The sequence below is a fragment of the Uranotaenia lowii genome, chromosome 3, assembly GCF_029784155.1.
Source record: "Uranotaenia lowii strain MFRU-FL chromosome 3, ASM2978415v1, whole genome shotgun sequence".
Classification (NCBI taxonomy): domain Eukaryota; kingdom Metazoa; phylum Arthropoda; class Insecta; order Diptera; family Culicidae; genus Uranotaenia; species Uranotaenia lowii.
The window spans coordinates 18,245,894-18,272,145 of record NC_073693.1 but is presented as its reverse complement, the minus strand read 5'-3'; the positions used below and the strand labels follow the sequence as shown (position 1 = coordinate 18,272,145).

The 26,252-nt window shown below is 37.1% G+C and overlaps 4 protein-coding genes across 6 annotated transcripts in view; 1 reads left to right on the top strand and 3 right to left on the bottom strand.

Annotated features, from left to right (window-relative positions):
• LOC129751307 (myocyte-specific enhancer factor 2) overlaps positions 1 to 10,037 on the bottom strand; it is a 225,004-nt gene extending 214,967 nt beyond the window's left edge. The window contains exons 1-2 of the mRNA XM_055746727.1: positions 9,312 to 10,037; positions 7,747 to 9,220 (exon numbers count right to left, since the gene is read on the bottom strand). The gene's annotated coding sequence lies outside the window, so the exon portion shown is untranslated. The remainder of the gene's footprint in view (positions 1 to 7,746; positions 9,221 to 9,311) is intronic.
• Positions 10,038 to 10,943: 906 nt separating this feature from the next.
• LOC129756401 (methyltransferase-like protein 25B) lies at positions 10,944 to 12,719 on the bottom strand. Its single transcript, XM_055753262.1, has 4 exons — positions 12,433 to 12,719; positions 11,898 to 12,361; positions 11,105 to 11,844; positions 10,944 to 11,045 (listed from the first exon to the last, which is right to left on the bottom strand). The coding sequence occupies exons 1-4, from the start codon at positions 12,535 to 12,537 to the stop codon at positions 10,969 to 10,971; spliced, it is 1,386 nt and encodes a 461-aa protein (XP_055609237.1). The 5' UTR covers positions 12,538 to 12,719; the 3' UTR covers positions 10,944 to 10,968.
• Positions 12,720 to 13,999: 1,280 nt separating this feature from the next.
• Positions 14,000 to 17,794, top strand: LOC129755756 (peptidyl-alpha-hydroxyglycine alpha-amidating lyase 1). Of its 3 annotated transcripts, XM_055752385.1 has the most exons (6): positions 14,000 to 14,566; positions 14,629 to 14,683; positions 14,754 to 14,997; positions 16,655 to 17,492; positions 17,569 to 17,652; positions 17,768 to 17,794. In XM_055752385.1, exons 1-5 carry the CDS (start codon positions 14,453 to 14,455, stop codon positions 17,620 to 17,622), a joined length of 1,305 nt encoding a protein of 434 aa, XP_055608360.1. In that variant the 5' UTR covers positions 14,000 to 14,452; the 3' UTR covers positions 17,623 to 17,652; positions 17,768 to 17,794. The 3 variants fall into 3 exon arrangements, with proteins under 3 accessions (XP_055608360.1, XP_055608359.1, XP_055608358.1); XM_055752384.1 differs by having other exon boundaries at positions 17,569 to 17,794; XM_055752383.1 differs by having other exon boundaries at positions 14,002 to 14,566; positions 16,655 to 17,794.
• Positions 16,400 to 21,078, bottom strand: LOC129755755 (uncharacterized). Its single transcript, XM_055752382.1, has 3 exons — positions 20,957 to 21,078; positions 19,870 to 20,719; positions 16,400 to 19,807 (listed from the first exon to the last, which is right to left on the bottom strand). The coding sequence occupies exons 1-3, from the start codon at positions 21,037 to 21,039 to the stop codon at positions 18,989 to 18,991; spliced, it is 1,752 nt and encodes a 583-aa protein (XP_055608357.1). The 5' UTR covers positions 21,040 to 21,078; the 3' UTR covers positions 16,400 to 18,988.
• Positions 21,079 to 26,252: the final 5,174 nt, after the last annotated feature.

Below are 26,252 nucleotides of genomic sequence, written 5' to 3'. Positions count from 1 at the left end.
ATTCATCTCGAAAATACGGATCGAATAAATAATAAATCGGATATTGCTAATGTCCAAATGTGTACAAACGTGTACAATTAAAGAAAAAACACTTTATAACAACATATTGTTGCAGAAACAAAATAAACACGAAGGGAGCGAGTAAGATTCGAATTCATCTCCTAACAAGGGCATCTCTTCTTACCAGCTGGTTATTTTGCCACTGCTCTATCTGAGCCTGCAAGCCACTCAAATTCAATTTTTAATTTCCCGCATTTTTCACACGCATAGTCTCACACAATTCCATTATTACAGGACACAGTATTACAGGACACGACACTTGACGTTCTTACAAACGGAAAAAAGGATTCGTTCGTGTGATCAGTCGGACATCGTCCTGTAGATGGGCAACATCGAGCCCTAAACCGGTCGACAAAAAAGGTAATTTTGAATCCTTTTTTCCGTTTGTAAGAACGTCAAGTGTCGTGTCCTGTATACATCGTGTGTTAATTGTGTAATTAAGTTCTTACGTTGGCACAAATCCGCTTAAAATGAGTTAAAGATTTTCTACCTTTTTTTCGTACATTTATTTAATGAGGATATGTGACATAAGTTTTCACCCTTAAAGAAGATTACCTACCTTCAAAGAGTGTTAAACCCAAAAATAATAGCATATTTTCGATACTATCAATAAAAACCTATTCAAAACAGCGGCAAATAAGTAAATTCAAATCACAAAGAAGGTTATTTTAAATCTTTTGTGCAACGGCAACCATCATGTATTTTATTTATTTCATCATGTATGTATTTTATTTATTCCAAAAACCTCGTTTGAATGTATTTTATAAATTCTGTTAAACTCTTTGCTTTGAAAGAAAATAGATCGATTTTCAAGACGTGTATTCAGTTCAAAAAACTGTTTTGATTTCACCGTATGTGATGTGTTTCGCGTTGATGTTATCCATGCCACCACAATATTTAATACCAAAACTTTCACTTCTTTCTGCTTAATAATTCATTCGAAAATATTTCCTGAATTTTTACTTTTTGAACCGGAGACATATGGTCGAAATTCGACCGGACCTAACTAAACGCCATCAGCATTTTTAACGAGAAACTTCAGTTAAATATACAAGTCAATCTTTCAAGAAACAATTAGTAGTTTTTAATACAAGAAACAAATTTTCCTCAATCATATATGCTATTTCAGTCTTGTAAATGAGATTTCAATTCTATTGTTTCAAAATTTCTCATGGCCATAACGCTAAGTTCGCGCTGGTCAAACCCAACCAAATATTCGTTAAAAAGGTCAATGAAAGACCAAAATGTTAAATTCTAACATAACTTAGAAGATAAGCCCCAGAGCTTGTAGCTATGCTAAGCATTAATTGAAAGATCATTCATTCTTAGTACGTACTTTTTTTTTTCTAAATCGTTTTTCAATTTTTTTTTTTTTTTTTTTTTTTTTTTTTTTTTTTTTTTTTTTTTTTTTCGATTATAGTCGTTTTACCGTGTTTATGGCATTCGCGACTTTATCAACGTTACAGTTGGCGGATCCTTATTGGAAAACTTATCCGCTACAACTGTGTTCGATGTTTACTCAGTGGTTTACTCTTGGGCTCGAACTCGCGAACATCGGCTCAGGAGACAACATACTTGCCAACTGAGCTATATCAGAAGCCGTTTTTCAATTTAACTATTCAACAATTCAAGAAATCCTTCTAAAGAAATCTTATCAGATTGCTCGGTTTTATCAGGATTTGCCGAGTATTTGAATTCAAATTGCCCGGATCTTTTATTTTTGAACCCGAAAATAATGTTTTAGAGCATGTTTCGTCAAATAATCATGAACGATTCAATAAAAATACCAATTCAAGTTGTCTTTTTCTCGATTTATGTTGGATAATTTCTAGGTTTTGACCAAATCTGAAAGAGATTGTCCGAATTTTGGATTGAAAATTTTGATAACAATTGCCCGGATTTTGCCAGGTTTTTAGATGAAATAGCCAAAATTTGTTCGGCCCGAAAACGTACCGGAAAAATTCTGGCAACCTTACCTTAAGTTAACGACGAATCTCTGACTTCACTTCATAAGCATATATCGACCCATAATCGAAGTTCAAAGACAAATATGACAAAAATAAAACATAAATTTAACAACGAATAACAAAAATTTGATAAATCTTTGTCAAAAATATTACAAATGTTATCAAAAGTTATGACAAATATGAAGAAATCATCACAAAAAATTGACATTAAAATGACAAAACATGGCAAACTTATGGCAAATGTGGTTAAAAAATGAGAACAATTCGAATGATATAACCCCTAGCACCATTCGTGAAAGACGTATTTTTTATCAAAATCTAGCGAGTCTATAAAGCTTTTTCACCGTCAACTAAACTTAATGATAATAGAATTTAGCCTTTTTCACTTTCAGCAATATTTGCTTAAAACTGAAAATGAAAATTGTATAACCTCATGAACCTGCAAAGAACGTGAATGTATACCGATCACCGATGTTGCCGATTGGTGAATGAGTGTGCAGAGTGCTTTCGAGATTGAGCTTTCTGTTTATTCTCGTATGAATCTAGTTAGAGTTGAACTAATTGCTATACTGCAATAAATTCTTCTGATAATTTCAAACTGACACTGATTATTTGCTGCACTGGTGCCAACAACTTATCGTGGAGTCGCTATTCCGTCTGCCATACCCAAGCTTGAAGAGAGCATTGTCTACGACATATGTACCCATGTGGTTGGAAAGGAAAATATCCGACGTACAACATGGTTTTTTGCGAAGACGATCGACCGTGACAAATCTTGGAGAGTTGGTCTCAAGAACTGTATATACACAGACATGTCGAAAGCATTTGATGTTATCGAAATCAACGTTTTACTTTCCGTGCCCTGTAAAAATGGAATTGGTGGTACCTGTCTCAGGTGGATACGTTCATACCTCGTTCAAAGAATTCAATATTTGAAGTTAGGAAACGTCAGATCCGGTACTTTCTTGATTAACAGTGGTGTACCATTTATTAATGGTAAAGTAGGATATGGATACTATGATCCGCAAGAACTAATGTCCTACAGCGGAAGACTTAAAGAAGAATATACGATCATGAATGCTGAATTGACTGCCATCAAACAAGCAATAGAATATACAACATTGAAAAACCAACAAGAAATTTTAATTCTTACTGACTCCCAAAGTGCTTGCTCACTATTAAAAAGGGATTTTACAGACAATCATATAGCTGCAACTATAAAAAACACAGTGGAAAAAAGTAACATATCTAAATTAATAATACAATGGATTCCTGGTCACTCAGGACACATTGGAAACGAGCGAGCAGATTATGCAGCCAAGCTAGGAACAACACGTACACAAATAGAACATCATCACATAACAAAGGACGATTTACTTATAACATTTAAGAGAAATATAATCAAAGAATGGCAAAATACGTACAACAATATCTCACAAGAAAAGGGAATATTTCATTTCAATCACACACCTACAGTTAACTTAAGCCCATGGTTTAAGAACACAGATTTCAGTACATTAGATGTTATCATCCTAAACAGACTTAAATCAGGACACACAGCGACTAAAGAAAGACTCGCCAAATGGAATTTGGTTGAATCTAATTTATGTGAAACCTGCAAAACAATTGAAAACGTTGATCACATACTATACGAATGCATCAATTTTAATCAACTTAGATTTAAATATGACATACTTACCAACAAAAAACATCTAAAGGATATCCTCAAAGAAAAAAACGTCACTGAACTAAAACAAATATCTGAGTTCTTGCGAAACACCAAAATGAATATACGAAAATACTCCAATAAACAAATAACGATCCTATCTATACACCAAACTCATTTGATTTTAATAACTGATTTCTAACCCCACGAAATGAGAACGAACGGTCGTTTTAAATATCACGCGAACTGTTCAAAACATAACAGTCCAATAAACCACAAGACTTGGCAATATGGAACGATAGGTCCGAGCCAAAAGAGAGAAGAGAAAAAAAAAAAAAGTGGTGTACCACAAAGGAGTCACTTGGGACCCCTTCTTTTCATCACTGTTATGAATGAGTTTCCCGAGGTTCTACGGGACGAGTTTGTGCTGATATATGCAGATGATCTTAAAATACTCCTTCCCGTTCGTTTTCCGAAGGATTGCTTAATTTTGAAAAATGCTCTATATTGATTTTTAGAATATTGTAAAAGCCATGGACTGAAAATTAACGTATCCAAGTGCAGCGTTATATCATTTTCTATGAAAATAACGAACATTAAACAGCTTAATAATTACCAGGAAGATAACGGTAAAGGATCATGGAGTCGAATTGGATAAAGAACTAAATTTCACGAAACATATAGAACAAGTGGTAACCAAAGCAAACTCTATGTTTGGAATGATCAGCAGAATTTGTCATGAGTTGAATGACCCGCAAGTACTGTTTGGCAAACGTATTACAACGTCCACATTAAAAGATTACAAAAAGTCCAAAAGAAATTCCTCAAATAAGCACTGAGAAATCTTGGATGGCAAGAGACAATGCCGGATTTCCGTGCCTTGAGCATGTTGGTTGGGTTAGATTCGCTCGAAAATCGAAGAAAATTAATCGATGTATTGTTTTTGAAGGATTTAGCAAATGGAAGGTATTATTCGCCGTATATGCTTTCCCAGATATCGCCCAACGAAGTACGCAGCAGTTTGCGCAGCGTGAGGCCATTTCAGCTTACAAATAGGATCCAGAATTACGCGCGAAACGAACCTATGTATAGAATGATGGCACTTTAAAACGCATATGCCGAAGAAATCAACTTGAGCATGTCCAGAGACCAGATTAAAAGTAGTGTTTGAAGATGTTTTACAACAAATTATAATCAGAAGTGAGTGTTAGTTTAAGTTTTAATTCAGATAAAAGGATCCAAATAAAAAAAAACACTTCAAGCTGTGAAAATCCGTCACCAGTTACTATTTGTTTTCGCTTCCATACAATTTATTTACATCGGGAAGCAGTATTTGTGAGGACACAAGCAGCACTGGATGGACAAGAATCAGGCGGGTGGTTTTAAGATCCTGAGTTTTCAGGTCAAGTATCTTCAAACCGAGAGTTTTTTGGCCGAGGATAACTAAGACTAAGTCTAGCTAGACTAAGGATCACTTAGCCATGGAACACTAAAGCAAAGTTCATTCAGCAATGAGTCACTTGGTCTAGGATCAGTTAACCGTAGTTCACTAGATCGAGGATCATCAGAACTGAAGATCAATTATCATATCTCGCGTGAGCTTTCATTACGTCGTGTGGAACAAAATGCAAACAAACAAATTAGAATTGATTTCAACAGAGCAACACCTCCCTGTGTAAGTGTAACTGGTCTGCTCGGAACCTTTAGCAGCACTGATTGCTTCTTCATCTGACCGTAAGTTGCGGCAAACCCGAAGCAATCGACCATGCGCCCGCTCGGCTAAAATCCCGAGTCGATGGCTGGTGATTAGTGGTGATAGAGAAATAAGATAGATCAATAGTGGGAAAGATCACGTGCTGTGGGATGTACATGTACATTAGACTAGTTCACTTTTCGGTTTTTTTCGCAGATCAAAGCCGGACTCATATGGGTTGTTCCTCATGCATTTTCAAGTATTTCTGCCAAATTTGAGATCTTTTGAACAAAACTCTGTTCTGCGCAATGAGTTTTTGTGAAAAAAGACCATTTTTCTTGAAAATATTCTTATGAGAGTTCTAGCAAGCCGCTGTTAATATTAAACGATAATTTTATGATGCATGGTGGTTGATATTATAACCATTTTTATGAATCTGTTCTAGATAATCGTTCAAAACAAACCGAAAAAATTCAAAAAATCATAAACTACCAACTTGTACAGAAATTTTACTTACAAGTTGCGAGTTAAAAATCTGTAGTAAATCAGAAAAAAATAAGTTTCACAAAATCTTTTTTTGTAAAGCTAGCCCTTTTTATTACCATTCTATTGATGCAAAAAATATACAAATTGGTTTTATAGCGGTCAAGTTATTTAAAGATGTTTGCAACAAATTTGATTTGATAAAATATTTTTCATTCAAGTTTGCTCCTCACCAACTTGTGCACAAGAAAGGATATTTTATTCAATCAAGTACCCCATGACGGGGCCAGGAGTTAAAAAAAGCGCGCGCTTTGATCAAGTTGTAAGCAAGTCCTCTTGATGCCACGTTTTTCATGTTGCATGAAGCTAAAACTTGAATAGGAACATAAATATGATTTAAAAACTGGTGCATAAATATTTGAATAACTTTGCTCCTATTCTAGCGATAATTACATTTTAAGCATCAAATGAACGGTAATAAACAGGGCTATCTTAATGAAAAAAGATTTTGTGAAACATATTTTTTTTCTGATTTACTACAGATTTTTAACTCTCAACTTGTAAGTAAAATTTCTGTACAAGTTGGTAGTTTATGATTTTTTAAATTTTTTCGGTTTGTTTTGAACGATTATCAAGAACAGATTCATAAAAATGGTTATAATATCAACCACCATGCATCATAAAATTATCGTTTAATATTAACAGTGGCTTGCTAGAACTCTCATAAGAATATTTTCAAGAAAAATGGTCTTTTTTCACAAAAACTCATTGCGCAGAACAGAGTTTAGTTCAAAAGATCTCAAATTTGGCAGAAATACTTGAAAATGCATGAGGAACAACCCATATGAGTCCGGCTTTGACCTGCGAAAAAAACCGAAAAGTGAACTAGTCTAATGTACATGGTGTTTCGATAGAAGGTCCAGCAGTTGATCGGTGGAGCTCGACATGTACGCTCGTGTCGGTCGATTCCATCACGTTCACCGTGGTTAAATTGGCTAACGCGCCGTTGTACTGAAGCGGAGATTGCGGGTTCGAGTCCTGCCGGTGAGCCGTTCCATCTTTTACGAAAAATTCATGATATTTACGGCTTATGTTCTTTCTTTCTATCAACTCATGTTTCTCTAATACTTTCCATCAAAAATTAACCAGTGAGTAACTAGTAAGTAGGATTTTAATACGTTGCGATCAAAAATCTATAATTTCTTCGTTTCTGATGCGAAACTCTAAAGGAAAAGCAAATTTAGATTCCTTTTTTTGCGAAACGTGAGTCTAAACTTTTGGTTATTCTAAAAAATTTTTGCATAGAAGAGAAAATTCCACGTAGAGTGTTTATCAAAACACTTCAAGGCTCCCAAATTCTTCGAGTTTTAACGATTAATTTTGTACGATTTGAATTGAATCAACAGTGTTGCTAGATTATTTCATGAAAGTAGACGACACTGCTTGGGACGTTATAACTTTTTCTCTCTATTCCGATTGCTTCTTCAACAAAGTTGTAGAGAAATTTTTTATAACGAGTTATACTTTATAACACTTCTAAGCAATAGGGTCAGGTTAACGCGAAAAACGAGATATTTCGTATTTGGTCCATGTGTTGTGTTAAAAACGGGAAGCAACAATCTCATAAACGCCAAAAATGTTACACAATCAATAAACAAACAAATCACCATTGATCTGACCAGACCAGAAGAAAAATGCATCACCCAATCAGCATGTACGTTTGTCTATATTCATATATAAGTTTACTGACTGACCGATGCGATGTGTGAAAGATAGTTGCAATTCGCGTTACGATTCCCACTATATAATTTACCAGAAGGGGGATTCTTTGAACCGTTTAAATAAAATAAGAAGGTAGTCTTAAACAGAAAACTCACCTTAGAGGATCACGTCGACGTTTCTTAGCTCTCCCGCAATGTTGCTGAGTACGACGTTCGACGACGCATGTATTCAATTTAGAAGCACGTTGGTATAGCGAAACCAATCTTCTTATATCATCATTAGTATAGTACCGTCATTCTTCTCTTCGTCATCATCATCAGTGTTATCAGTATAGTGACAAGAAGACAAACACTACCACCGCCCACCGAAAAACGCCGAGTGAAGTAGCAGGCAGGCAAAACAACTTTTTAACACATTATTATCGCGGTGGCATGGTGGAAGGAGCCGATTCCGATTCTTGCATACCTACTTCGGGGGGATCAACAGAACCAACTACTAGTCACACACAAACGTACGCACACACACTCATTTAGCACGAGATTTCTTCTGATTTCTTCTTTGCCCGCACGTCTTGTGTCGAGTTGTCGTTTTCTGGTTCTGATTCTGTGTTATGTTGGATACCCCCTTTAGGGTATTTACTCTTAAGCTGAGAAACCTACTATTCAGAGTGTGTTGTTGCACTTTTCTTCTTCAGAAACGCGCGAGGATCATTCCTTGATGTTGATCGCCGAGACCCAGGCTTGAGTTGATGCCTGGATGGTGATGAACAGATTTCTTGAACGCGAGGTCGCGCCTATAACACGGGTGACACCCGGATCGTGTGTACTACTGCTTGCTATTAACACAGGAGAACTGGTTAGTCTTTTCTCTTCGCAAAAGTCTTTCCTACGAGCTGCTGGCTGTTGGTCTGGTTTAGATGACTGTTGTCTCGATTTTCTGCTGTTCGGCGTGGCCCGTTGAATATTATCACTTTTACACTCTACTGATTCTGCTATCAATTTTTGCTCGCGTTTTCGCTAATTTTTTTTCCTTCTGTGCTTCGTTTTGCTTGCTTACTTTTCGCACAATCAATAAAAACAACTACAACAGCTTGTGCGCTAGTAATAATAGTAATAACAATAATGATACCCGCTAGTAGACATCACTGTCGTTTTTCTCCTTTCAGTTCAGTTTTTTGGAGACCTCTCGCAAGTCTCGGTCCCCAATTTAAGCGCGATGAAACGGACCTCAGCTTACAAACACACTTCTTTTTCGGGTGCTGTTCCTTTCTCGCGTAATTCGAGTGTCCGGACAACTACTTCCTTGAATGATACGCGAGACAACAATCTTATTGGTTTTTTTGCCTCTGTCTGTTGATGTTATTCTTCTTCTCCACGCTTCGCTTCTTCGGTTTTTTTTCCTCTGTCGATCGCGACACGCAGCTGGTTTATTCCAGTGGAGATCTGGGTCCAAAAGCAGATTCTCTTGAGACCTCCCGCTGGCCGCTTCCTTATGACGATGCGTTTCGTCCAATAAAATGACCGAATGTGTTCACGTGTGGGCACCCCCACACTTGTTCTGCTAAGCCAGTGACGTCGCCCGAGACCAAGACAAGTTTCGGGAATCGGAATCCGAATGTTCTCGATGAACCTGAAAGAAGTAGCAGACAGAGATAAGATTTATTGCTGTTAATTCCCACTGTTAATCTCTTAACTGGGGACAAATCACGAACGGTTCTCACCAACTCTAGGACTCCCGGGCACCGGATGATGACGATCGAGTTCTGTGGACCGAAACTGGCCAACCCACTTGACTAGACGGACAAACCTACACCAATCCGCTCAGAGAAAGGTTCACTTGACAACACACGCAGCAATTGATCCTCGCCAGCAAAAACAGAGAGAACCTGGGCACTGTAGAATTTCACGGAACAAATCCGATCCGTTTGTGGTGGAATTTTCGGGTTTCCCACAATCTGACGTTCCGATATTTCCGTCGAACTCCTACTCGCTATTGCTGCTGTTGATTTTTTAATCACAAAAACTTTTTCCACTTACCGCCGCACACTCTCGGACCAGACGACGACGAAGACGATTGTTGTTGGGTTGGGAGCCAACTTTTGCGAACCGCGTTCCGTGTCAGATATTGGCGAGAGAATGCGAAAAAATCCTGCGATTTCAGCCGCCGCGAAACCACCACTATCAACCAACACAAGAAGCTAACTTTTGATTTTCGTTCCCCGCGAGTTTTCAAACGTGGTGGTTTTGTTTCGATCCCGTACGTACAAATGTAATACGCAAAATACCAGCACTTCCACCAAGTTCCAATCGAGCAAGTTCAGTTCACTTCACAGCACACCACAAATGATATACGAATACGCGACCCGAGCGAGTGATTTGATGACGTTTATGTTTCAGTTTTATGCAAATTTGCATGCTTTCGGGGAGCGATGAGTGACTGAGCACATGTTGCTCTCTCACGCGTGACGCCGCGTGTGGAAGAGAATTTATGTTGCGTAAACGAGGGGTGCTTTAAAGTTTTTAAAAATTTAACAGTGGCTGTCGAAACAATTCGAACCTTTTAAATATTACAAAGTTGAAACCAGATTTTAAAAATTCTTATTCAAATTTTAGATTTGATTTCACATTCAAATTAAGATTTAAGATTTTTTCTTTAATTTTTTTAAAAGACTAAAACTGAAATTTTCAGCACCAGATATCAGATTTAGATTTCAGATTTAGGATTCAAATTCAGATTTAAAATTTAGACTTCAGATTTCAGATTCAGATTTCTTATTCAGATACAGATTTCACGAGGAATAATGGTTTAAATTCCTATAAAAAAGAAAAAAAAATACAGATTTCGTAATCAGATTTCAGATACAGATTCATTTTTCAGATTCCAATTTCAGTAACAGATCCAGATTCCACATTTTGATTTCAGAACCAGATATCAAATTCAGATTTCAATTTCAGACTTCAAATTCAGATTTCTTATTCAGATGGCAGAATTCTGATTCAGATGGTTGAGATATAAAATTTCGGTTTTAATTTCAGGTTCAGATTGAAGATTCAGATCCGAATTTCAAATTCAGATTTTAAGTTTTTTTTCAGGTTCAGATTTCAGACGTTAAATTTCGTTTTAATTTTTAAGATTTGAGATTATTTTATTCGATTTCTGATTTGGATTATCTGTTTCAAGTTAAACTTTTTTCTAAGATTTTGATTGTAAAAACAAAATCTTGATCTTGGCTCCGTTAAACTAAAGGTCCGAGCAGTTCCAAATAAACGAGATTTTAAAAAAAAAGTTAAGCTTTTCATCTAAACGGGCAAATTTCTCTACATACAAATAGTCTTTGAACACAAAAAAGGAGTACAATATATTCGATAGTATAAAGCTTATTTACAACCCGTCACGGCATGATTCCGCGGTGAAAAAACGGGATCAAAAACCACTTTAATATCCGCGTGAATTCCTAAAAAAAAGAAAAATGAATTAAACCACGGACGTTGAAAAATATTTAAATGTCGTTACCTTGCTCGAGTAGATACAGCCATCGATCGTACAGTATCACCGATTCGATCAGTGGGGCAAACATCAAGCGAAGGGTGTAGAATTTCACCACCCGTTCCCAGTGACGTAGATCGCTCAGAACCACCTGCGAATTCAACTCCTCGACGGGTAGCTCAAACCCAAGACCACTGGTTGCTCGATCACAATATTGCTGGAAGCTCAAATTGGTAACTTTGGTGCTCCTAAGGCCGGAATGTTTCAAATGAGGGTAAAGTTTAACGATGACTCGCTCGGTGGCCGCCCGAAAGGCGTGAACTTTCAGTTCTTGGAAGTCATCGGCGTCCAATTTACTTCGATACTGTTCGATTGCATGACAAGCGATTTCTCTGGCCTCATAACTCAGATGCAGATTCGATTGTCTGCTAAAGGAACTCAACGGAAAACCGTAGTTCTGCCGTTTGTCTTTTTCTGTGGTCAGTTTCATGTAACAGCAGCAAACTAGTTTTATAAATTTAGCTTCCGGGCAGGACAAAAACAATTTGGTCAATGAAACGGCAAGGTCTCCGCAAGGGTGTAACCCAATCAGACCGAAACTAAACTGAGCATCTTTCTCCACGTTGAAACTATCCTTAATCATGGCGACGAATTGGCCAGGATCAATATCTTCAAGGTTTACTTTCCTGGTAAGGTGAATTGGGTGATGTGATGGTTCTACCTTGAATTGTTTTTTCATTTTCGAAGCTAGCTCTTCGTCTTTTTGTCTAGAAAAAAAACATTAGGTTTAAATTTTAAAAAGAAAATGTACAAATTTTACCGCGCAGTTTCAACAAGCTTCTCGTCCTGCTCAATACAGCACACCTCGAAATCAAATCCATAAGCCAAAGCACGTGCCAGGTTCCCTTGACCGGATCCGATATCGACAAGATAACGCACCTCAGTGCTGGTTCCTGTTTTCCAACATTGCTCACTGAACTGTTCGATTTCGTGACGCTTCTTCAGTTTAACCGATTTATTGAAAAGGTTTCGATTGACTCTAAAATTGGTCAATTTCAAATTGTCCTCCGAATCTTCGGCTACGTTTGGAGCAGCAAGTTTCCTCGAAAGGCATAGCTTTTGAAAAAGTACCCGTACGGCCAACATAGACAGGGGCCACAGGGTTTCACACCTACTGTCCGGATCATCGCTTAGCAGATCTTTCAGCCTCCTAACGTCCAAGTTTTCCAAGCAAGATTGCCAACTAGGTGGAAGCAGATCCCAGTGGTCGTCGACATAGAAGTCCTGTTTTGTAAAATTTAAAATGTCCATAATTTACTCCCCAACTTCATGTAAATAACAAATTTCATATTTACCAAAACGTAGGAATCAATCAGCCGGTGGTATTCATCAATCACTTTAATAGAATCACTAATTTTGCACTTTAAAGAAGCTATTAAAACTTCCGATTTTTCGCTCATTATGTCAATAGTACGCGGCTATAATGAGCCGTTGAAAAAAGGGATGTAAACAATCAGCTGATTTTTGGTAAACAAACCCCATGCCATGCTGTACTTATTAGTGTGGCTTGGATTTGTAATTTTATTTTATGCTGCGACGCGAGATTCATACTCAAATTCTGAGATCATTTCATAAACTCGTTAGTTTTATCATTTTTTTTTATATATTTAATACATGTCATCATTTATATTTTTTATTTTTATTTTTCCGTTCTCCCCCCCAAGTTTAGAATTTTTTGAAATTTCGACATTCTTGACATGATTTATGCGGGATGTCTTTCTGTCTTTTCTGTGTTTATTGTCTTTTTTGTCTTGTTAGTGTTTTAAGTCTTTATTGTCTTTTAAGTGTTTTAAGTCTATTTGTCATTTTTGTCTTTTTAATCTTCTTGAGTCTTTTTAGTCTTTTTTGTCTTTCTAGCCTTTTTAGTCTATATATGACTTTTTTGACTTTTTAGTCTTTTAGTCTGTATTGTCTATTTTGTCATTTTTGTCTTTTTTGTCTTTTTTGTCTTTTTTGTCTTTTTTGTCTTTTTTGTCTTTTTTGTCTTTTTTGTCTTTTTTGTCTTTTTTGTCTTTTTTGTCTTTTTTGTCTTTTTTGTCTTTTTTGTCTTTTTTGTCTTTTTTGTCTTTTTTGTCTTTTTTGTCTTTTTTGTCTTTTTTGTCTTTTTTGTCTTTTTTGTCTTTTTTGTCTTTTTTGTCTTTTTTGTCTTTTTTGTCTTTTTTGTCTTTTTTGTCTTTTTTGTCTTTTTTGTCTTTTTTGTCTTTTTTGTCTTTTTTGTCTTTTTTGTCTTTTTTGTCTTTTTTGTCTTTTTTGTCTTTTTTGTCTTTTTTGTCTTTTTTGTCTATTTGGTCTTTTTTGTCTTTTTAGTCGTTTTTGTCTTTTCTTTTTTGTAGTTTTTTTCTTTTTTGTTTTTTTTTTGCCTTTTTGTGGTTTTTTGATTTTTTTTTGTCTTTTTGTCTTTTTTACCTTTCTTATTTTGTCTATCTCGTCTTTTTTGGGTTTGTCCCGCGTGTCAATTTGACCCGTTCTAGAATCGTTCTAGAACCTGCCAACTCCGAAAGAGGTCTGTTTAAATTTTAGCTTTCACTTTTACGACTATAACCGATCAATAAAAACAGGCGCAAAATGTGTTCGGGATATTCCTGATCGTCGTTCTAAATTGCGTTTTGAAGCCTGTTGCTCTTCAATAATAACGATGTCTCACTTTTCCATGTGGAGATCATCCAGCTAATATCTATAGATACATAGGACATAATTGGTAATTTATTTCTTCATGTCCTCGTATCCTATACAGGTAAACAATCCAGGATACAAAAAGTAACCGGTAAAATGTTTCATAAAGCGATCGAGCTACGTTTCATAGGTAGTACGATCACGATCATGTTTAGAAGACAGAAAAAAGATCAACACAGTTATTCATTGCAACCTAGACGGCACGGCGAGAGAGAAACCATCCAGGTAAAGGTGTTCATTTCTCACCTCTTCCATAGACTAGTGGTTGAAGACAAAACATTTTTTTCGTTCGTTCGTTCGTTCAGTCATCAGAGAACCCGTACTACCTTTGTTAATCGGTAAAGTGAAATCGACTGTTTTCTTTGGACATTTTCCTAGATACTTGCTCAATAATGGCATTCAGGTTTACTTGTTTTCGCGACGACTAGTATAGTAACTAATGGTTCTTATCAGCGATGATGTTCTGTAGCGACGCATTCGGGGCAAAAAATATCGATGCCGACAACAAGCTGTGTAAACTTCTGTGCTGAACGATACAGTTTAATAATTGTTCCCCCTAAACTGGAGTCTATTAGGGTGGGGTGCTTCAGCAGGTAATTCTACGTGGCTCCTAGTCCGCGATATTGATCATCGATCATAGCTATGCTCATCCGATGGCTACGGTTACATTGCGGCGCGAGTCAGCTCCATCAAGTAATATTTACAGTTATAATATGGATCATCATAGGTCCGGTCGCCAATGGACAGCGATCTGAGGTAGTTTCATGTGACAAATTGTACTGGTTGATTCTACTAAATAGCTCAAATTGATCTTTCAGCGCGGTCCCGTTCCAGGGAATCCAAGTGGAACAAATCACCCGAGTGGTAAATATGGTAATTAGTTCCGTCACTTCGATGGCCTCATTCAAATATGTACTGAAAATATTTTGTTTGCTCAACACAGAGTACGAGTACCATCCGGAGTGGCCTCGACAGATGAACCGAGCGTTGGGTTCCGTTTCGGCTGTTGCTTTCGATTCTGGTGGCGGCGTGGTGATCTTCCATAGGGGCTCACACGTTTGGGATATCAGCACCTTTGATGAGGGTAATCGGTATCTTCAGGTCCAGAGTGGTCCGATCCAAGAATCGACGCTGCTGACCTTCAACGGTGACACCGGAGGGTTGATTAAGGAATGGGGTGCTAACTTGTGAGTATTGAATCATCGTGTGATGTAAAATTTCCTACTTCGTAACAGAGCTGACCTTCATTTCTTGTAGCGATAAAGCCAGCCTCTGAGATTTAGCGAGCACATGTTTGTCAACCTGTTGCTGAGTTTGAGAATGAAATTTAAAAGTATTTAATTATCACAATAAGTCAATACAATTTTGAGGTTTTTACAAAAAAATAGAACTTTGGATGTCTATTTTTTACATGGTCTATTATAATTATTCTTATAATAAGAAAACAAAACAAGGTGATCGTAAATTGATTTGTCTTTTAGAACTTATTTGCGTTCTTCAATGATAAACTTTTTATGTCCCATGCAGATTTGAATGCTGAACCTTGAATAAAATACATTGAGGCCCTCAAAATACGAATTACCTATATTTAAGAAGCATGCACTCAGAAAAATCCTATTATGTAGAACATAAGATTCTCTTATGAAGTAACGCCATAAGAAAAATAATGCAATTCACATTTGTATCTGTTCACTTTAACGTGTAAATTTTTTTACAGCTTTCATGTTTACTGTCCTGTAAAAATTAATATTTTGTTATAAATTTGAAACACAACAAATATTTTTTTTTTATTAGAAAACTCGTTACAGGTGGATCAGAATCTACAGGGTTCATTTCAAGAGCTCTAAGTAACATTAATTTGATTTTTTGAAACTTTATTCTGCTCGGTTCCTCAATGATGATCAATGAAGAATCAAAATAATAGTTCTATTTGAAAGAAGATTATTGAAAGTATATACTCACTGACTGTTTCCTAGACACAAATCGCATAGATTTTAGAAAAAATCAACTTTTGAAGATGAAATTGTTAACAAAAATTTCTTAACGTGTGACCTCTTGCATGTATGTCTAGCAAGAGCCCTATTGTCATTTTATTTTTTTTTATAAATGGCATAAGTATAGATTAATATTATTGGTACATATTTTGTAACTTTTCATTTTTGTTATTTGTTTTTGTCACTGTGGTAATTTTTGAAAATTTTGTAATTCTGTGATCTTTAAATTTTTTTTTTGTTTTTTTTTAAATATTTTTGTGTTTTTTTTAATTTTTCAGTTTCTCATATTTTTAATTTTTATCTTTGAGTATTTTTCATATTCATCATTTTAATTCTTATGAACATTTCCATTTTAGTCTTTGAATTTTATTATTTACCTTTATCATTTATGAAGTTTTAACCATTTTTTTTTCGATGAAATGTTTCGTTTTTTTTTTTTCATTTGTACATGTATCTGGAATTTTCTACAGTTTGTACTTTAAGCACAGAGCTTTAAGTCTATTTAGGTAGACTTCGGCATTTTTCAACATTTTATCAATTTTGGGTCAGTTTTGCATTTTTATTGTTTTTAAGGTAATCCAATTTTTATTATTTTCATAATCTTGATATTTTTGTTACAATTGCCAATTATTTTGTCGATTGCCATTTTTGTAGGTATATTTGTTTAATTTCTTATTTTTTCTTTATTTTGTAATTTTCTATTTTCTTAAAGAGGCGAATCTACCAAGCAAGCCTCTCTTATAAAATAAATTAAATTAAACAAAATCTATTTTCTTTCCTTGTTACATTTCTTGATTTTTGTGTTTATGTCATTTAGGTCATTTTTTTATCATTCTTCCTATTTTTTTAGATTCTACATGCCCCACGGATTGACGATCGATCGTCACGACAACTTCTGGCTAACGGATGTCGCCATGCATCAGGTGTTCAAATTCAACCCAAAACTGTCCACGACCGAACCCTCGCTAACCCTGGGGATCCGCTTCGAGCCGGGCAGCGATCGACACCATTTCTGTAAACCCACCTCGGTCGCGGTGCTGGACAGTGGAGACTTTTTCGTCGCCGATGGTTACTGCAATGGTCGGGTGATGAAGTACGCTTCCGATGGTACCTTGTTGATGAGTTGGGGCAAGAATTCTTTCGTATTGACCCGGACCTTCCTGATGCCCGACGGACCGGTGCCGGAAAGTTTCTTCGCCATTCCACACGCCTTGACCTATGCGGCAGATAAAGGTTTGCTGTGCGTGGCTGATCGTGAACAGGGTCGAATACAGTGCTTCCATGCTACGAACGGTACGTTTCACTCGATGTACAGCAGTCCGGAAATAGGTCATCGACTTTTCAGCGTGAAGTATGTGCCTTTGGATGGGGGGATGTTCTACGTGATTAATGGACCACCTTTGGGAACCCTTCCGGTCCCGGTAACTGGATTCCTACTTTCTATGAACCATAACGAAGTGGTAGCGAAGTTTCATCCAAATAGCCCCAGCCAACCGGGGGCGTTCAACAATCCCCACGAGTTGGCCGTCAGCCCAAGCGGGGATGATATCTACGTAGCAGAGCTGCTACCAACCAAAGTGCATAAGTTTAAACTGAAACGATCCCTTGTCCGATCGTCCTCAGTAAGTCAGTCAACGATCGATTCAACAGCCATTTCCGATACGCTGTACGCCAGTTCTCTAACACTGGTAACTATCATTGCAAGCCTTCTGGGAACCAGTTGTTTGATCATGTGCTTATTTCGAACGGTTTGCTTTAAATCAGGTGGGTTCCGGAGGAGGCAAAGGTTTTCCACTCCCGGAGAGAATATTGCCCTGAGGACTTTAAGCCAAGCCGACGAAGAACTGGGTACGTGACGATTTTGAACTTTTGAAGAATCTTTGAAAGTATTGACTGATTTTGTTTTTTTTTTTTATTATTCTAATTTATTCCTTCCCACTCTGTGATTAACATATCGAAATAGACAATACATGCAGCTAAGACACTTAAATGTCAGATGGTTTCAATTTTTTATTGAAAGAAATCCTATTGTTCCGGGAGGTGTAAGCCATGACTTTTGGGCAAAGCACGCGTTTTTGTTTTCGTCCATAATTTTTTTTAAATTAATTTAAAGTTAAACTAGAAATTTTAGAAATAAAAAAGTGAGAATGATTGAATAAATGATCGGAGGAACTTCCCGGAGTGATGTGTGATTTGTTCCAGCATGCACCTGGTTGAGGAAGTTCAGAAGGAATCTAAATCACTGATGTCTAAATTTCAGTCGGTCCAGACTACAGAATAAGACATTTCTAGTTGAAAACAACAAAGTCTTTTTGCTGAGATCCAACCTTTTCTACTACTTTAAACGTTTTTATTGTATAATTTTCTTACACAATGTATCGAGATTCTTGTAGCAATTTTCAAATTATGTTGTAAGTATAGGATCATTTACCATATGAAGCGTTTGGTAGAGAACTCCACGCTTTATTCCTCGCTTTTTTCCAGTATCTTTTGCGGTATTTACCACATGGTTGGCCGTGCGTAGTATATCTGCAATGCATGTTTTATGTAAGTATCAGAGATAATGTTGAAAAGAAAAATGAAGGACGCAAGTCTTTACATTTTCCAGGATGCTTACATGTTTTGGCTGTGTTGGTAAAAGAAGAAGAAGAAGAAACCCTATAGTTCCGGGTCACTGAAGAGAATGATGTCACCAGCCAATTTTCCGATTAATAACTTAGAATCAGTGTATCATACTCATCGATTACTTAAAACGTTAGACCTTTGATGTTTCTCTGAGATGTTCATAATTTTCATAATTGAGACCAAGTTCGAATAAAAATTCACCCGAACATGCTCTATTCAAAGAATAAGGTAAATGATCGTTTTTTGTATAAGTATGCTTCAATCAGAAAGATAAATAAAACGCTTCCGGTTAGGTCCTAAATTTTTTTTTTATTATTTATCACAAATTATAACATGCTTGAACATCACACTTCCTATTTTTCTTTTACGAAAGTTTAAATAAAAAACAAACATATATTGAATCTGTATCTGGAGAAAGGGGGTTTTGGGTAGAAGGGGAGCCCATATTACTAGAAGATTTTTTCACAAATGAATTGTTTATCAAATGGCCACATTCGTTTTTGAAGCACCTTCAATTTTATCTTCCGTTGCCGGCAAATAGATGTATTGGCGATGTTGCTCAACTGGAGGTCGCTAAAAACAAACGTTCGTAGATTCTCCACGGTTTAACCTGCTCGGAAAGTTTAGTTTGTTTCTGCCAGCTACCGTACAGAGAGTGAAATAGTACCCCATCGAAAGGAGTCAAAGGGTTTTCGTTGTTTAATCCTACCACTCTTAGAGCTTTTGAAAAATATGAGTAGATTTTGCACCACAAAAATGTCAATCGAAATGGCCGTTCTTCCAGAACATCAGGATATTGCACCTCGTCAATATCATACGTTTTAAAAGTAACGTCGTAGCTTATCTGTAGCAACAGATCTGCCTCGAAAAGTTGAATTATATTTTTCTCCATAAGGTAAAACAAGGCAACAACTGTCGGACGAAGTACATCCGGAATTGGTGTTAGTAGACTTGGGTCCAGTCTATCGGAGCATATCCAACTGAACAACTGCCACTTAGTGTTGACCAGACTTTTTTGAATATCATCTCGTTTCGAGTACAAATCAAGTAATGGTGGAACTGTTATTCTGTCTGGAAATTGTATGGGGACCGTTTGTAAGGAGTGAGATGCGTTGTGTGATAATTTAGCTACTAGTTTGATTGTATTATCTCTCTCTGCTTGACGGTGATAAATTATTATACCCGCTTTCCGCGCGTGTATGGGAATCACTAGGTCGACAAATCGTCCTCCAACATTTGTGTCCCGCATATCGGTGAAGAATGTAGTCACGTTGTACGGATGGTTTGTCATAATTTGATAGGCAAACGTATTTTCCTCCTGCAGTAACAAGTTTATAATAGCATCATTCGAAGGATTTATGCATGGAGGAGGGCTTTCCTGAAAACCAAAGTGTTTTAAGATGTTGATATCGAATGGTAAATTTTTTAAACTCAACTTACTGTATCGTAGAAATCTAAGCTTTGACGAAACCGTTTGATTAAATCCTCATTTAATTGTTGTCTGTCAAAGACATCATCAAGTAATGTTCGAAAAACGGATGGGTCCTTGTAGTTGTTCAGTTGATAGTTCCGATCCCTCACAAATTGTGCTATAGCATGAAATTTCTTGTAATTTGGAGCGATTTTCTGATGGAACTCTAAAACTTCTTCGTAGTGAACGATATCATTTCCGCCTAGTGTAGCTAACAGTCTCATTTGATAAAAAGTCAAACCCAACGTTCTAACCACTAGCGGGCGATTATATTCGTACGTAGTTAATGTTTCAAAATTGATATCCGAAGACCAGTAACGCCAGAACCCTTTAAATATCAAGAAATCAGTATCGTTCGAAACGATTGCTAATGCCTTCACTTGACTAGCGTATATGGCCAACGCCTGATCACATTCCTGTGAGAACGTAACGTGAACATTTCCATGTTTCTTGGCCAGTTTTACTAATGGGAGAAAAGTACAACTGGGAAGACGTGCACCAAATCTTTTCAAAATTTCTTTGACACTTATTTGTTGGTCAATGCTGTCGAATATCTCTATCATTTTGGCATATTTTTCATCCTGTCTTTGTATCCAGGTGTCATATTTCATCTCCTGAACTGGGCCATCGTAAAAGAAGACCAACTCAGCACCAGCCTCTTTGAGACGCTGAAAAAAACGTTCCATGTACCGATATGACCAGTTGAAGCGAATTCCGCACAGAAAACCAGGCAAATCGGCAAAGGTAAAAGGTCGGTAGAGCGCCATAAGATCAAACACGATGATCGGTTTCATTCCATTATGAGCTTCGGCGTACGATCTGCGGATGATATAGTATGATAAATGATGTACTTAATATGACATCAACACAACACAAATATTTAAACGAACAGGGGCAAGGTAACGATTGAAATGAATGAAACTATCTTGATTGAATAATTCGACGAGAAAACAATAGAATCCTGTATGGAACACAGGCAGCATTGCACCGAGCGGTACATTCACGTTGCATGTAATCGCGTTACATTGTTCCGCTTCATGCGTTATATCAACTAACCTTATTTCCCGTTCCATATTCACTTTATACACACCGCCACGGACTTCTCTGCGAACAAATGTTTCCAGGTGCCGAATGCCCATTTTTTTTGAATAAATAAAAAACCTCCGTCTACGAAGTGCTACTACGTCTTTTGTTGGTAAATATCACTTTTTCCCATTTCGTTTCAAATCCACACACTGCACTAGAAAAGAGATGGTATCTGAACTTGGCAAGCACTTCAGCAACTGCACACTAGTATTTAACCATTTATGGTTGAAAACGAACCATTTTATGTGTTTGCTGCAGAACTACAAATATGGTTAGTTCAGAAATTTTAAATGCGCAATTTCAACCATTTTAGTAAATCTTAAGCATATAAGCTGGTCATAGACACACAGTAAATTTTGATTCGATTTTCAGAAAAAAAAATGCTGGAAACGTTCAGCAATCTAAATTTTTGCTGGTAACCAGCACACATGATTCGTTTTGCTGGTTTTTCCAGCACTTGTATTTGTTTGCTGGAAATTTTCCAGCAATCGATCTGTCAGATTTGGGACTTGTTTATTTTTTAAGGTAAAATTCAACTGAGTTAAAAGTAAATGCCTCAAATTCGGCGAAATGTTTGGTCAGTAGATGCTTTCGATGTTTCAGCTGTTATGATTAACAAGTGTTAACAATAAAGCTAACGATTTGTTGTTATTTAACAGAGTGTAATCAGTTCGTTATCTTGACTGGAGGATGACCGGACGCAGTCGCTGGAGGGCCCCGGCAACATCCAGGACAGAACCGTAAAGAAATAAATAATCTTGGAAAGACATTCTAATAAATAAAGCAGTATATAATTATTCGTAAATTAAAACCAAACATTTGTAGGATTCATTGAATGCTTTTTCAATTGCTGATTTTCCAGCAATTGAGTTTGCTGATCTTTCCAGTAATATATATTGCTGGAAATTTGCTGGAAACTCACGCTTGACTTGATGTCTGATTGCTAGAATAAAGAGGAAAATAAAAATAATTGTATTGATCTATATCCAAAATTTGTAAAATAGAGTATCACCTTGCTTCAGCGTACGAAAACAAACAGACTCCAATTTGACAACGCGATTGCTGATTTTCCAGCAAACTGGAAAGTCCAGGAATCCGAAAACCGATTGCCGATTTTTCAGCAAAAATTGTTGAGAAATCATTACACTCGGGAACTATCGGTTGGATGCAAGTCGAGTGAATTGCACAATATCAATTTGATATTCAACAAACAATAACACAGCCAAGTGTGGAGACTTCATCTGTAAAACGGACTACTTGCATAGAAGATTGCACGAGATTGGATACAATGTTTGATACAATATTGAACGGAATCTAGTGGACAACTGGATTAAACGTTCTGGTTCTTGAAATAGTAAATAAGCATGTGGAATAAAGTGCATGAAATAAACTTAAACATTACTAATGTAACTCATTTAGTTTAAAGGAATAGACGAATGATGTTTCAATACCGTATTCGTTTTCACATCTCGATAGTGTTGCACCGTCCTGGCCAAAAACGAGCATAAATTATATGGTCGCTTATTATAGTTAGTGTGCGTGACATCGATATTTAGTGCCAAATGTAAACATCAAGCAGTGAAAATTCCAAGGGGCTGAAAGAGAAGAAAATTTCCGAACTGACATTTCAGTACCGCACTGACGTTTTGGTTCCAAAATTCCATTGAAATCAAAGGGGAACTGACGTTCTGGTTCCAAAAAGTCAGTACGGTCGGTTTGTACACTCTAGGCGGCTACAACCCAAAACCAAGTTGTAATGCCGCAAAATCGGATGAAACTGGCTCCCGACGAAAATAAGTTCGGAGGGGTTTTCCCAAACTTGAGAATCGGGCTCTTTCTCACACCCCAAAATTGAGAAAGCCATTCTGACGAGAAAACGATATTTATTTGCTGCTCATAGCATTTCAAATGGACATATATTCATTAAAAAAAAGACAAATGCGTTGTTTGAAGTTTTTTTTTATTATGACTGTAAATAGTTTTTAGTTCATTGTTTTTTATTGGGGTCTTATTTATAATTTCCGTGGTGACTTTTTCCAGCTCTGTAATGAGAATGGAAAATAAAGAAGAAAAATATTAGAATCAATGTGCAATAGAATGATTAAGTACAAAAGTAACGTTATATTTATTGGGTTGTTGATGACATAAAATATAGAAAATAATCTATTGTCCATTCAACTGCAAGTTGAAACTTACTCACAAATCTTCTGTTAACAAATTTTTCTACACTCACCTAGCTTTCCATATTTCTGTGGTATCCCCTCTCAATTTGTTGATCCGTTACTACAATTTCCTTTGATCCTTCCAAAACTTCAACAACTGATGTATCTGAAATTAAAATAAATTGTTTTGAATTACACTTTTTACTAATATAATGACTGTACTAATTGTTTAATAGCTTACCAACGATTTTTCGCTCCTTTTTCATTGGAAAAAAAGTTTTTAGCAAAATTAAACAGCATGGCGACAAGAAACGAAACAAATTCCTAACGATAAGTTTTTGGGGCAGTCAGTTCAAGCTGTGAACTTTTATTTTGGGGTGTTGACAGCAGCCCAAAATTAAGAACAGCACCTAAACTTTGTTTTGATGCCCGGGCGTTCTTAATTTTGGGTTGTTTTTATTCTGAGTGTATGTGATATGACAGTTGCTTCAGTCCTTTGGAAAATTCATCACCAGCTGATTCGCTTCCATACAATTTGTTTACATCAGGAAGCACGATCACCTGTCAAAATTCACGATAGTATTGGTGAAGGCACAAGCAACACTGGATTCACTGGATATTTTCAGAGGTTGCCACCGTCCGCGGTCAGTTCACTACCGGTGAAAAACTGAGCGCATAAACGAACACAAAATAGCGAAAAGTGCACAACTAAACGAAAACGAATACGTTATATAAACTATAGCCCACTCACTATACAAACTCGAACAGACGAAGAAAATTAAAGCAAATTTTGCAATCATGCCCCAGAGACCGTAATTTGCTTTCACTTTGCTTGGCATAAGGAGGCACACATAAAAAAATGAGAGCAAAATTTTTAAAAAATATGCTTAGCAAAGATGATCCCCCCTCATTCTGCGCCGCGCGTGAGGTGACGATAGTCGAGTCACCCGATTCCAGTAGTCGCTTTGGGTGAGAAACGTCTTTGAGAATGAACTTTTTGAGTTCTTATCCTAATCTAGAAGTCAGCTGGGCATGGACCTCTGTCACATCGGCTTCGGGAATAAAATGACAAGACTCACGTGACTCCGACTCGACTCGACTATCGTCAACTTTCGCGCGGCGCAGAATAAGGGGGAATGCCACTTTATGCTGGAACTGAGAGCTCATAACGACATCTCGTTTTCCGAAGGATTTGAGAGCATAAAAATCCAAATTTTTGAACATAGCAATAGCAAAATATGACATCTTTATGCATTCAAAGCTTCTAGAAAACGACAGCTAAACGAGATATAGTTAAGGTTTGAGAACAAGAAAAATTTGCCATTGCTTTGCTATCCGGGTATGGAAATTATACTTTTATTTTTGCTCTGTTCCATGTTCAGTCAAACAAAGTGGGAGCCAAATGTGTAATCTATTGAGGCAAAACATCCCAGTTTTTTTTAATACACATTGAAGGGTCATTTTGGGCGGTAAATTGTGTCTGGCTGTGATTTTTGTATTGCATTAAAATTGTAGCTTTGGTTTTTAAAACGAACACACACACTTAGCAACTTAGTGAAACTTCATGTTTCTTTGAAAAGATCTAAATTCTACTTAAGACCAAAGCCTACATCTTTCAAGGATATAATGGCTAGCAAAATACTAATGCTAACACCACCAGCCAGGTTGGATTTGAAGAATGCCTTCTTCCATATTGCACTGGCAGAAGGTTCAAGCCATTGCTCGATTTAATTCGCTGGTGAAGCGCTACAGATGTTTTCGACTACCATTTGGACGTACAAAATCCTCGGATATCTTCCAAGGAGTTATGCAAATTTTAATTTTGTCAGATTGTGAAGGTACCGAATATTACTTGAACGACATCATGAGAAAAAAGAGTACATGACCAAAACCTCCAGAAGGTAATGAAGATGTTTGAAAACCATAAAAACGGATGGGAAATCTGTTGTAGTAAGCGGTGATAACCGATGACAATCATGTTAAAAAATAAAATTTGTTATTCTATTCCTAACCATCAAACGAACAAGTCGTTCTTATTTCAAAAGGTTATGGACCCACGTTACGTTTAGAAGATTTTGTCCTCAAGATATGGCTTCTCACGGAATTTCAAACCTTCCAGGCATAGAGCGACTTCAAGGCAGAGAGAACTGGGCAACATGGAAATTTGCCGTACAAACCTACCTCGAACTTGAAGAACTCTGGGATGCCGTTAAACCGAAGGTGAAACCGGATGGGTCTGATGTAGCAGTTGATCCAGTCAAGAACCGCAAAGCTCGGGCAAAGATTATCCTCTTGCTCGATCCGATAAATTACGTCCACGTCCAGAATGCTACAACGGCCAAAGAAGTGTGGGCGAATTTGGAAAAGGCGTTCGATGACACCGGATTGGCACGGCGTATTGGTTTACTCCGGAAACTAATCAAGACGGATTTTGCGAGCTGCTCATCAATGCCGGAATATGTCAACACAATTATATCGACAGCCCATCAGCTAAATGGAATCAATTTTGCCATTTCTGAAGAATGGGTTGGTGCGCTGCTGTTATGTGGTCTACCCGAGGAATACAGGCCGATGATCATGGCCTTGGAGAATTCCGGCGTTGCAATTACAGGAGACGCCATCAAAACAAAACTGTTGCAGGAAATTCAAGTACCAACAGCGGATGTAGCGTTACTGGCAAAAGGCAAAAAAGGACTCCACGGCAAACAGCAGAAGTTGACAAATTCATCATCAAGAGGACCAAAATGCAGGAAGTGTGGCCAACATGGCCATATCGCCAAGGAATGCAGAAGCAACAAGAAGGCTGAAGCGTTTTGCACCGTATTGTCGACATTCACATCCTCAAGCGACAGCGAATGGTTTTTTGATTCGGGTGCAACAGTTCATATGACCCGAAACAAATATTTACTCAAAAACATCAAGCCCGCCTCAGGATCGGTTACAGCAGCGAATAAGGCAACGATGCAGATCGAAGGCTCTGGTACTGCTTTGTTACAACCTCGATGTCAAGAAGATGCTATTCCCGTAAACGATGTGCAGTATATCCCGCAGTTGACGGTAAACCTTCTTTCGATCAACAAGATTGTCAGCAAGGGCTACACGGT

Bases quoted from the DNA above. Each gene is read 5' to 3' on its own strand.
- LOC129755756 (XM_055752383.1), top strand. From the start codon at position 14,453: ATGCTCATCCGATGGCTACGGTTACATTGCGGCGCGAGTCAGCTCCAT. The intron at 14,684-14,753 runs GTAATTAGTTCC...TGCTCAACACAG, and splicing joins TCACCCGAGTGGTAAATATG to AGTACGAGTACCATCCGGAG. The intron at 14,998-16,654 runs GTGAGTATTGAA...CTATTTTTTTAG, and splicing joins AAGGAATGGGGTGCTAACTT to ATTCTACATGCCCCACGGAT.
- LOC129755755 (XM_055752382.1), bottom strand. From the start codon at position 21,039: ATGGGCATTCGGCACCTGGAAACATTTGTTCGCAGAGAAGTCCGTGGC. The intron at 20,720-20,956 runs GTTAGTTGATAT...TATCATCCGCAG, and splicing joins AATATGGAACGGGAAATAAG to ATCGTACGCCGAAGCTCATA. The intron at 19,808-19,869 runs GTAAGTTGAGTT...TTTGGTTTTCAG, and splicing joins GCTTAGATTTCTACGATACA to GAAAGCCCTCCTCCATGCAT.
- LOC129756401 (XM_055753262.1), bottom strand. From the start codon at position 12,537: ATGAGCGAAAAATCGGAAGTTTTAATAGCTTCTTTAAAGTGCAAAATT. The intron at 11,845-11,897 runs GTAAAATTTGTA...TTTTTTTTCTAG, and splicing joins AAGCTTGTTGAAACTGCGCG to ACAAAAAGACGAAGAGCTAG. The intron at 11,046-11,104 runs GTAACGACATTT...TCTTTTTTTTAG, and splicing joins GCTGTATCTACTCGAGCAAG to GAATTCACGCGGATATTAAA.